General features: G+C 37.0%; 1 protein-coding gene and 1 long non-coding RNA gene across 3 annotated transcripts in view; one reads left to right on the top strand and one right to left on the bottom strand.

Moving 5' to 3' along the window:
• The window catches only part of LOC112858714 (transmembrane protease serine 11F), a 92,555-nt gene that overhangs the window by 17,869 nt on the left and 62,444 nt on the right, over positions 1-12,242 (bottom strand). For both annotated transcript variants that reach the window (XM_086704921.1, XM_086704922.1), the window contains exons 5-6: positions 2,904-2,971; positions 1,184-1,347 (exon numbers count right to left, since the gene is read on the bottom strand). In XM_086704921.1, the coding sequence (XP_086561047.1) occupies positions 1,184-1,347; positions 2,904-2,971 (232 nt within the window). The remainder of the gene's footprint in view (positions 1-1,183; positions 1,348-2,903; positions 2,972-12,242) is intronic.
• The window catches only part of LOC147581957 (uncharacterized), a 286,206-nt gene that overhangs the window by 246,975 nt on the left and 26,989 nt on the right, over positions 1-12,242 (top strand). The gene's annotated exons all lie outside the window — the stretch shown is intronic.

The raw sequence follows: 12,242 nt of genomic DNA, 5'->3' as shown, positions 1-12,242 counted from the left end.
TTGGAAAAATTATTTTTTAATTGTAAAAAAAAATCCCTTTGACATGTCTTTTATGATAGATATTTTATTTTAGCATATATGATCATGCATTAGGAGAAATTATATTATCAGGAATTGAAATTTAATTTGAGATTGCCCTTTATGGAATGCTGAAAAATATCATCTTTTACTTTGGAATATAATTGATTAACACTTAAGGTAGATAGTACACTCTTCATTCTATCTAATTCATGAAAGTTGTCATTACTGTGTGTGAGGATTCTATCTCAAAATGGATTTTAAGGGGGTTTCCTGATTTCTAAAAACAGAGAAATTAACTTTAAATAATCTTTTTCTTAAATTCATGGATACTTTAACAGGAACAGACTTTCTGGTCCAAAGGGCAAATCAGGAATCTCTGCCCTTGGTGTACTTAATGTACAGAACAATGAACAGAACCAGAGCACCTACCGCATGTGAGACATCTGCTAGTGTTTGTGGGGAGGGGGTAAGGAACTAAAAAGCCACAGTACTCGACCATGAAACTTATCATTGGAACCCCATGGTTATGCATCTCAGTTTAGATTCCAACTAGCTAAAGGTAGTTTTAATTTCTTAGCATCTTTATTTTTGTCTACTTTTGGGGGAAAACAAAATAACTTTTTTGATTTTATTTTGTGAGGAATAAAGGAGGAAATGAACAAAACATTGTTTTAAGTTGGAAATGATCCAGAGAACTTCTTCATAGATCATGGCAATGGTTCTTCCTACAGTGGTAAACCTTTCTAAAGATGTTGGTTTTTGTGATACTATAGGCGCTCATCCCCAGAACTGACCTGTAAAGATCTCTGGGAGTCAGAACACCTGTGCTTTAATTTTGGCCCCCAAGGCTTGCTAATGCCCTGTCTTATATCTTCCTTGAGGCTCAGATTCCTTACAGTGGTGAAAATAATACTTTCCCTCTCATGCTTTTGCAAAGATCCAACATGATACATGGGAAAAATTTTAGAAACCTTAGCAAAACACCTAATCAAATATGAAAATAAATTCCAAAATTAAAATTTGCCTTATAGTGAATTTATATTTTAGATTTACATTGCTATATCAGTGGTGAAGTCTTAAAATGGGAGAAGACATTGATCTAAATTCTTATGAAAAATAAAGAGGATTGCCAAGGAACCACAAAGATGATAAAAGGACTTACATGTGAGCGTGAATGATGATTTGTTTATAGTCAGAGGCAACTGTTTTGTCTTCAGACTTTGATATAAAATCCTCTCAATTTTTTTCTTGATTTGCTCAGCACTATCAGTAGATGGGTATCGAAACATAAGCACCATAAGGATGTTCATACCTTGTTCATCTGGACTAAAGAGCAAAAAAGCAGATTAATAGAGATAATAACAACAAAGCCACCTCTCTAATTATTAACTATTTTTACCTATTAAGATTCCCACTAAATTTTTAAAAATGGATGAAATATGTGTGTATCAGATTTCTAAATTATCTCCAGAAACGCTGAGTAGGATACAGAGCTGGAAAAAATTGTTCTTTCTCCTTAGTTAGGTCACAGTCTGCAGGCGGTAGTGAAAGGAAGACATGTTCATGAAATCATGCTTTATATGCACTTAAACAATTTGCTTTTGAAGACATTATAAGCCACGGTAACCAACACCATTTTTCAGTAGTGGTGTGGCAGAGACAATGCTTTGTGCCCACGAAACCATGTTACCTTTGCCTCCTGACCACAGGGCTAAATTTCATTCCCTAGCCTCCTTTGCAGTTTATTGTAACTCTAGTGAATTCTGTGGGCAGAAATGATGTATCCCACTTCCAGCCTGGCCCCTGAAAACTTCCCATACCACCCTCCCTGCTTTCACTCTTCCTGGATTTGCCAACCAGATACCAAAGATCTAGTGGGCAATTCCATTCTGCAGTCCCTCCCAGTACCCATGTCCCCTGTGGCCACTTCTGACTCTTTGGACTATGTCATGGAAATGAAGTAAACCTTTATTGTGTTAAGTTATTTATGTTTTGGAATTTGATAGTTTACGTATGTTTGGTAAGTGGATAATTAGAGAAAGCACTTATTAAAATAAATGTTTTGATAAGAGGTTCAAAGATATGCATTTATACCATGTATAGGTCTAGAAAGCCTCTAGTTACCTTTTGAGAATGAATTTCACCTTGAAACATATAAAGAATCAAAGTAGGAAGGAAGGAGAGAGAAAGTAAAGTAAGAAAGGAACAAAAGTGGAAGAGAGGAGAAGAAAAGGCAGGTTCTCCTTAACCACAGGTATTTTTATCGTCAAGAAATGAAGCAGACTACTAAGTATTACATGTATTTATATTTGTATATTGATTGATAGCCACCGAAAAATTTTAAAATTTTTCACCAAAATGGGTAGAAAACAAGATACATTATTTCAGTAAATATTAAGCCTTTTGGACATCATATAAAAAAGTATATACTAATTATTAGATGGATTCTAATAATTTGTTTGAGACTCATAACGTATGTATGTTTAATTTATGCATACTGCCTCTCATCCAAAAATAAAAATGAAAAGGTATTAGAGATAATAATAAAAATGCAATGGCATTAAAGAAAAATCTTACTGCAGAGAGAGTCATAGTCTGATTATTGGATAGCCTTACAAAGAGGATAACCAAAAAGAGCTCATCTAAATTCTACTTAGCCCAGTACCAGTGCCATTCTTCCCCTTCCAGCGTCTAATGACTGGCATTGCCTCCAGACATATTCCTGTCATGACTGGGAACTGTCTGTGCACCATAAGCTGACTACTCAGGGTTTATGAAATCTTTGTGTTCCTGTAAAGATTTTCCCAAGGGAGCTGGGCAGTCATGTTGATCAAGTACTTCTTAAGGATACTGGCTTGAAGTTGCAAACTACGTATACATACCTCAGTCTGATAACATGAGATTTGATAAACCGACCTCCTCCAGAAGAACGTCGAAATATCCTAGACATCTGATTAGAATAATTAAACAATAGAAGTATTAGTCATAAGAAAAATGTTACTCCTTTGTCTTTTCTAGAGAGTTGAGGCAAAAATAAGAATTTTGTTTTTTTCCCAGACGGGAACTGGTTTATCACAGTGGTAAGACTAAAAGAGGTTCTAATTTTTGCAGAACTGAATAACTTTAACAAAACTGTATACTTTTGTTCAGCTTCTGTAAAACAGGATAACAACAATATCTACCTCAGAGTTGTTTTGAAGATTAAATGAAATAATGTTTCACACATTTCACACCTTGCCCGTCATATAGCAAACTATTGATAATGTTCATTTGATCATTGTCAAATGAATTTAAGTATCTGTGCTATTTTTATTTTTTATTTTTTTTAATTTTTTTTTTCAACGTTTATTTATTTTTGGGACAGAGAGAGACAGAGCATGAACGGGGGAGGGGCAGAGAGAGAGGGAGACACAGAATGGGAAACAGGCTCCAGGCTCGGAGCCATCAGCCCAGAGCCTGACGCGGGGCTCGAACTCCCGGACCGCGAGATCGTGACCTGGCTGAAGTCGGACGCTCAACCGACTGCGCCACCCAGGCGCCCCTTTGTGCTATTTTTACAGGAAGCATCCTCACTTTTAAGAAAGCCCATCCTAAGTTTGTGGTATTTCCAAATATGGCATCCAGTCCATTGTTTGTTTCAACTCTTTGCTTTCTCTTAAGATTTTTTTTAATGTTTATTTACTTTTTTTTTTTTAATTTTTTTTTTTTCAACGTTTATTTATTTTTGGGACAGAGAGAGACAGAGCATGAACGGGGGAGGAGCAGAGAGAGAGGGAGACACAGAATCGGAAACAGGCTCCAGGCTCTGAGCCATCAGCCCAGAGCCTGATGCGGGGCTCGAACTCACGGGACCGCGAGATCGTGACCTGGCTGAAGTCGGACGCTTAACCGACTGCGCCACCCAGGCGCCCCAATGTTTATTTACTTTTTGAGAGAGAGAGAAAGAGACAGAGCCTGAGCTGGGGAGGGGCAGAGAGAGAGGGAGACACAGAATCCAAAGCAGAATCTAGGTTCCAAGCTGTTATGACAGTACAGGGCCCGACGCGGGGCTCTAACCCATGGACCATGAGATCATGACCTCAGCCGAAGTTGGATGCCCAACCGACTGAGCCACCCAGGCACCCCTCAACTCTTTGCTTTCTTAAATAATTATCCCATTACTAGAGCATTTGACATAATAAGTAAGGACGTGTCATTTGACTCTGACACCCTCACTTGTTAGTCATCTTTCCATGGCAGGCAGGCTTCCAACTGGTACCAGGTTCGGAAATAAGTTTCACCACACTCCATACCATCAGCATTTTATTACTCAGCTTCTCCAGTCTGAGCCATTGAAGGATTTGAATGCTCAGTGAGCTGATTTCCTGGGACCTAATTCCCAAAAGACTGTTGAGGCACTGCCTCACAGTAAAAAGCACTGGACTGAGCGTCAGAAATTAGAAATTCCAGGTCCACATAAGTTTACAGAAGGCCCACCACCATGGTAAATCTTTCCCCTCAAATACTACATCCACTGGGAAGAGGGGATATTGTCTCCCTCTCCACAAGATTTCTCCCTCTCCTTGATGCCTTTAAACTAATAACAATGCTCAATAGATTTTACCTACTCAGTATTGAATCTCTCTCCTTTCCTCCAACTCCACGGCTGTAGTCTAAAATCAGCTCCTTTGAAACTTGTGCCTGGGTCTCTGCAGCATCCCCTCACTGGCACGTTTATGTGGTTCTACTCTGTCTTTTCTCCCCTCAGTTGTTCCCCCACAATAGTACCAACCGGAGTGATATCCCCAAAGTGCAAATTTGAGGATGTGATCCTCCCACTTCAAGCCCTCTGTCTCCCTCAGCATGAGCTCTGCAATCTTATCCTTTCAGTGGCCCTTGAGCCATCCCTACCTTCAAAGCCTATTTTTTCATCTACTAAGTTACTTGCTCTGTCCTAATCCCACTAGACTGAATCACACCTCTATGGCTTTGCACATTTCATTTCCCTCTTTCTACAATGCACTTTTTCCCTCTGCAATTCCTTTAATTACAGTTCTGATACTATTCAGACTCTCCAGTGACAAATAAGTTATCTTTGACTTGCCCTCCTCAAAGTTCAATACTCCTTTATTTGGGCCACCCCAGCAACTTGCACATGAGGCTGTTATAGCAATTATCACACCCGTTTACAATTGTGGCTTTCTCACTGTAGACTGTGAGCTATATGATGGTAGGGAGTGTGTCTGATTCATCTTTGTATTTCCAGTGTTTGGAACACTGCCTGGCCCACAGTAAACACTCAATGCATGTTTGATGAATTATGGTGAAAATCCATGAATGAATAAATGAATTAAAAATCAGCAATATGGTAAAGGGAAGAAGAGAATAGCACATTGTTTTGTTTTATCTGCAAATCTTATTGCAAAGTAGAAGTAGAAATCCTTTGAGGCACCGGGGTGGCTCAGTTGGTTAAATGTCCGACTTTGGCTCAGGTCATGATCTTGTGACCCGTGAGTTGGAACCCCATGTCGGGCTCTGTGCTGACAGCTCAGAGCCTGGAGCCTGCTTTGGAGTCTGTGTCTCTAGCTCTCTGCCCCTCCACCACTCAACTCTGTCTTTCGCTCTCAAGAATAAATGAACATTAAAAAAATTAAAAATTTTTCCAAAAAGTAGAAATCTATGGGAATATAAAGCAAGGTGGGAGGCAGGAGACTCTAGTGGTGACCCCCCTTTTGTACTGTCATTCCAAGGGTTTGGATCAGTTTTGAGTTATGTCACTTATGATTTCACTAAGCTTCTCTGAATTCATTTTATTTTCCTATATCAAGTAACCTGGAGAAAAATATGATTTTAAGGTCTGCAACAATTTACATAAATGTCCCCTGAAATTTTGAACTGTGCACATAATGGCAGTAGGGGAAAGGATCAGGATTCTGTCATATCAGACAGATATAAGAAAGTACTAAGAATCTGTTCAAACTAGAATGTTATTGTTAACAAGCCTATCATCTCCTGAGGAGTTGACCTCTGTTTAAAAATGGGTACAGTACAGGATTGATGTGACCACAAATAATAGTTTACATGTACTAAAGTCCATACTACACAGTATACATGGACCCAATTCCTTTGTTTAAACCTCACACCATCTTGGGAGTAAAGTATTTTTAAAATTCTCATCACCCTCATTTTGAAGGTTAAAAAAAAAACTGGATGAGGACACTTAAGTACACTGGTCTGAGGTGGCATAGGAAATGCTGATTCTGGCATTTGAACTCAGGGAATCTGGCCCTAGATCTGGTGTTCTCAAGTATATTAAGTAACACTGACAACTCTGAGCGATTTATATAGCTGATGACAGATGTTCAGGTTGGTGGAAGTAGAGAGGTCCTGGGGCAAGAAACTTTTAAAGAAGACCTCAAATACATCTTTTATGTCCTGAATCTAAACCTTATAAAAGATCATCTCTTGGGAGGTTGCTTTTTTTTTTTCTGCTTCTGAAAAATGGTTCCTTTTCAGACACCTAATCATTATTGTAAGCAAATTCTAGAGAAAATTAACTTATGTTTATAGTTTTCTACTGAGAACTCAGTAATACTACATTTAGTCCAAATTACAAAAACAAATTGTATCTTTCCCTTTTCATGTCCAAATCAAAGAATAGTTGTTGTTGTTGTCGTTGTTTTTTAGAGATTATTCTATTTAAAACAAGATAGAGGTTAAGCTAAAATGGGGGGAAAGTTCACCTTAAAATCAGATCCCACTTGTAGTCCTCGGCTTGAACTCCAGCATCAAAAAACAAAATGACGTGTTTGAAACAATACGTGTGACTCTGACTAATAGGACATCCAGTTACTATCTTTCACAAGCTTGAGCTTGCACCTTCCCTCTGGCTGGGAACTGCATTCAGATTAAGTCCTCATAAAGATCAGTAGTTACTGGATGCCACCTAGGGAATCCCTTTCCAGGTCCACCCACGAAAATAAGTCAGGCAAGTTTAAAGATTTTCTGCTACTGTCAGGGGAATATATAATAACAGAGGGTGAATACACCAATAAAACAAATCCTTTGTCCCTTTCCTCTCCAAGAAAACTTCCTCTTAGCTTAAAAGAATTTTTCCTTCCTCTGAACTCCTGGAATACCTTTCATTCACATCATATATATTTGACAATTACATTCTGTACTGTGGAAGCTTTCATATTACCAAATCATCTTCTTGTCTAATTTTTCAGTTTGTATTCTTTTACACGCACAGAATTTTATACATAAACTATATTATAAACTACAATAAGCAAGAGACTGTGCTATTCAAATCTTGGCATTCTTCATAGTCTTACACAAAATAGGTACACAATAACATTTTCATTAACTGATTGATTCTCCAGCTGTGGTTAATCATAAACAACAGTGTGAAGAAAAAAAAATGCTGGCTTTTGCATCTCTTCATGTCTTTTTCACTATATTCTGTCCCCTTCCTTTTTTTTCTCATTTACTTATTCATTCAACACAATGGATCAAGAGTTTTCTATGTTTAAGGCACTGTGACAACACTGGATAAAAATTAGTAAATGAGGTACCTGGGTGGTTCAGTTGACTAGGGTTCAACTCTTGTTTTTGGCTCAGGTCATGATCTCACAGTTCATGAGTTCAAGCCCCGCATCAGGCTCTGTGCTGACAATGTGGAGCCTGCTTGGGATTGTTTCTCTCCCTCTCTCTCTGCACCTCCCCCTTGTGCTCGCTCTCTCTCTCTCACAATAAATAAACATTAAAAATTAGTAAATAAAAAGTTGTGGTCCCTGAACTCATAGAATAGAGGGACAGCAATAAGCAAAAATAAATTAATTACAAGAGGCAACTCATATAGTTAAATAAGATAGTTTTATGGTTGGAGGGTCTATAATATGTAAGGGTTTTCCAAGGAGGGACATTTAAGTGAAATCTAAAAAATCAGAAAGAGTAAGCAAGAGCAACATCACGGGACAATCTTCCAGGTAGAAGAAATAGAATGTGCAGACCATCCCCCACCCCTCAAAAAAAAAAAAAGTCAATATGATAGAGAACAGTGAGAAAGGAGGAGTGTAGAAATTGGAGGAATAGTCAGAGGCAGAGCATTAAGCTCCTTAGACGACTTTGTAAAAAGCTTGGATTTTATTATAAATACATAAAATGACTTATTCTAAGCCACTTATGAAATTTTAACCAAAATAAAACCTATCGTATGGGGTTTTTATTTTTTTTAATTTTATTTATTTTGACAGAGACAGAGACCGTGTGAGTGGGGGAGAGGCAGAGAGAGAGGGAGACATCCTCTGCAGGCTCCGCACTGTCAGCACAGAGCCTGATGGGGGGCTCAAACTCATGAAACCATGAGATCATGACCTGAGCCTAAACCAAGAGTCAGACACTTAACCAACTGAGCCACCCAGGTGCTCCTAACATCTGGTTGCTATGTAGACAAATATTAGAGGTTGCTATGTAGACAGATATTAGAGGGAGCCTGAGTGGAAGCAATGATTATGGTGAGCTGGCTATATGAATGATTATCTAGGTCCAGGATAGAGATAGTGAATTAGAAGTAGAAACATCAAATGTGAATGGATTAGACATGAGGATAAGGAAAAATAGTATTCTAGCAACTAGATGGACAGTGATGCCATTTATTGAGTGGAAAAATGTAGGAAAGAGAGTGAGAAGGCAACAACTTTCAAAAACTGGATTTAGTTATAACTTCAAGATGCCTGTGAGAAATCCATGTGGAAATGTCAAGTAGACCATTGAACGTACAAGTCTAGGGTTCAGAGATATCTGGGTTAGAGATAAATTTTTTTAGAATTAGAGTTATTGTATACCCATTGGTACTTCCCCTTTTTTTTCTGCTAAGAGATCCCTGCTTGCCTACAGAGAACTCATTCCATATGATCCAGTTGAAATTAAACTTGCCCCTTCTCCCACCTAACACAAGGTGGCACAGGTTTACTCTCTTGGTCACAGTGATTAGTGAAGGGTTGAGGAGGTATTCCAACTTTAGCCAACTATATTGATTCTTCAAAATTTCCTTCAAGGACTATTACGGAAAAATTTCTTTTCTTGCTTCAGTTAATAACCTGGTGAATATAGAATATATGAATATAGAATAAATGTAAGCTATTTTGTCTGCCACATGGAGAATAATAATAATAGCTTGAAGACATTGTTTGAGCCTCTGAATCCCACCATATCTGAAGTCAAATGAATCTCTAGGTTTTCCCACAGTCTTCTCTCCCTCCCTCCCTCCCTCCTTCCTTTCCTTCCTTCCTTCCTTCCTTCCTTCCTTCCTTCCTTCCTTCCTTCCTTCCTTCTGTTTGACTTGTTAATTGGGTTTCTGGTACTTTCTACCCAAAGTGTTCCATTTATTATGGGAATAGGAATTTACAGAGCAACAGAGCAACAGAAGAAGAAGAAGCAAAGTCAGGATCATATCTCAGATGATCTGGAGGCCTTGCCAATGGGAATTATATGTCTATAATCACTTAAACAAGCAAATATTTTTTTTCCTCTTTCTTAAGGAGTTTCTTAAGCTGAAATGACTTACAGATGATGAATTGTGGTAAAAGATGAAATGTAGCATACTTGTTCCCTATCTAAACTGCATTTACTGGGAAGGTGTACTCATAATCCAGTTTCTAGAAATATTGATTGGTAACAGTTTACACCTGTACTTCTCCAGAGGCCTGCCTTGTCTAGCCTGAGCACCTCACTTATTGATGTCTGGGAGCTTATGCTCCACCTTACCTGGACAGCTCTAATTGGTATAACATAAATAGCCCAACCCTCTTACCTCTGGGTGCAATCACCTGTGAAGTAATTTAGTAATAATCTTTTGGATTATTCTGAGCATTGATTTTCAAAGTGAAGCTAATGATTCATAGAGGATGTGAAAAATATTAGAACTTCTATTTATATTTATTTTTCAATTAAAAAAAAACAAGTTTTCAGAGCACTGGCCCTAATGTGTGGAATGTTTCCAAGAGTGCACTGATTAATTACCTAACATCTCCAAGGGGAAAGTGAAGATCAGTCTGTGTTAGAATATCTAGCTGAGTGCTAGTCTTAGAAAAGGTACACAGTAATTCCTTGCTGCATTGCATTGAATTAAATAGTCACTCTTCAGTGACTTTTTAACATAATTAAACTAGCAATTCTTAGAATGAAAACAATTATTATCTTGTTTTAATTACTATATTAGTTATTTTTTAAACTCTGCCAAAAACACTGGAGCACACGTCAAAATATAAATCTGTTTTCTAAACAAAACAGTTTTGTGGCAAACCCTACCACATATCTTGCTCTGGCATTTCAGATGGGCCTTGGGGCAGAGAATGACACTAGAGAAAATAACTATCGTAAATTTTTTTTTTTTTTTTTTGCTGAACCTAATATTGGAGCACCTAAATATATAAAATAAATATTAACAGAAATGTAGGGAGAAATTAGCAGCAATACAATAATAGAGAATTTCAATAACCCACTTGACACACTGACTAGATCATTCAGTCAGAAAATCAATGCAGAAACAGTAGAGTTGAACACAATAAATTAAATGACCTAAAAGACATATACAGAACATGCCCTACAATAACAGCAGAATACACATTTTTCTCAAGTATGCATGGAACATTCTCTAGGATAGATCATATGTTAGGCTATAATCAAATTTCAATAAATTTAAGAAGATTGAAATATCAGTTATCTTTTCTGATCACAATGGTATAAAACTAGAAATCAATAACAATAGGAAAATAAGAAAATTCACAAATATGTGGAGATAAAACAACACATTCCTGAGTAAGCAATAAATCAAAGAAGAAATCAAAAGCAAAAATATCTTTAAAAAAGCAAAAAAAAATCTTGAGACAAATTGAATATTAATATACAACATACCAAAACTTAAGTGATACATAAAAAGCAATTATAAGAGGGAAGTTTATAGTGATAAACACCTACATCAAGAAAAAAGAATCTACAATAAAAAACCTAACTTTATACCTCAAGGAACTAGAAAAAATAAATAAAAACTAAGCCCAAAGTTAGCAGAAGGAAGGAAATAGATCAGAGCAGAAATAAATGAAATAGAGACCATAAAAAGAATACAGAAGATTAATAAAACCAAGAATTGGCTTTTGGAGAAGTTAAACAAAATTGACAAACCTTTAGTTAAACTAAGAAACAAAGAGAGAAGACTCAAATAAGTAAAATCAAAAATGGAAGAGGAGACATTACAACTGATACACAGAAATAAAAAGGATCGTAGGAGACTGCTATGAACAATTACAAGCCAAAAATTGGATAACATGGAAGAAATAGGTATATTCCTGGAAACATGCAACCTATCAAAACTAAGCCATGAAGATACAGGAAATCTTTAAAGACCAATAACAGAAAGGAGACTGAATCAGTCAACAATAATCTTGCAACAAAGAAAAGTACAGGACTAGATGACTTTGCTGGTGAACTCTACCAAACATTTAAAGAAGTAATACCAATCACCTCAAACTCTTCCAAAAAGCTGAACAGGAAGAAATACTTCTAAACTAATTCTATGAGGCCAGCATTACCTGATACCAGAACCAGAGAAGAATATAGGAAAAGTACAGGCTAATATTCCTGATGAAACATAGATGCAAAAACCCTAAACAAAATGCTAGCAAACCAAATTCAACAACACATAAAAGGATCATACACCATGATCAAGTAGGATTTATCCCTGAAATACAAGAATGGTTCAACATAAGTACATTGATAAATGTAACACACCACATTAACGGAATGAAAAATAAAAATCATATGATCATCTTAATGGAGACAGAAGAAGCATTTGATAAAATTCAACATCCTTTCATGAGTAAAAACTCTTAACAAATTAGGCATGTACCCTAACATAGTAAATGTCATATATGACAAGCCCATGGCTAACATCATATTCAGTGCTGAAAAGCTGAAAGCTTTTCCTTTAATCAGAAACAAGGCAAGGATGTCCATTCTCACCACTTCTGTTCAACCCAGTGCTGAAAATCCCAGCTATTGAAGAAAACAAAAATCCCAGGTAAGAGAAACAAATAAAAGGCATCCAAATCAGAATTGAAGAAGTAAAATTCTCTTAACAAATGACATGATCGTACAGTAGAAAACCCTAAAGATTACACATGTTTCCTCCCCACACACCTCACAAACCTGTTAGAACTAATCAATGAATTCATTGAAGTTGG

Source organism: Puma concolor, chromosome B1 (assembly GCF_028749965.1).
Source record: "Puma concolor isolate L17-30 chromosome B1, mPumCon1.1.hap2, whole genome shotgun sequence".
Lineage (NCBI taxonomy): Eukaryota > Metazoa > Chordata > Mammalia > Carnivora > Felidae > Puma > Puma concolor.
Note: the sequence above shows the minus strand (reverse complement) of the source record. Positions and strands in the feature narration are given on the sequence as shown.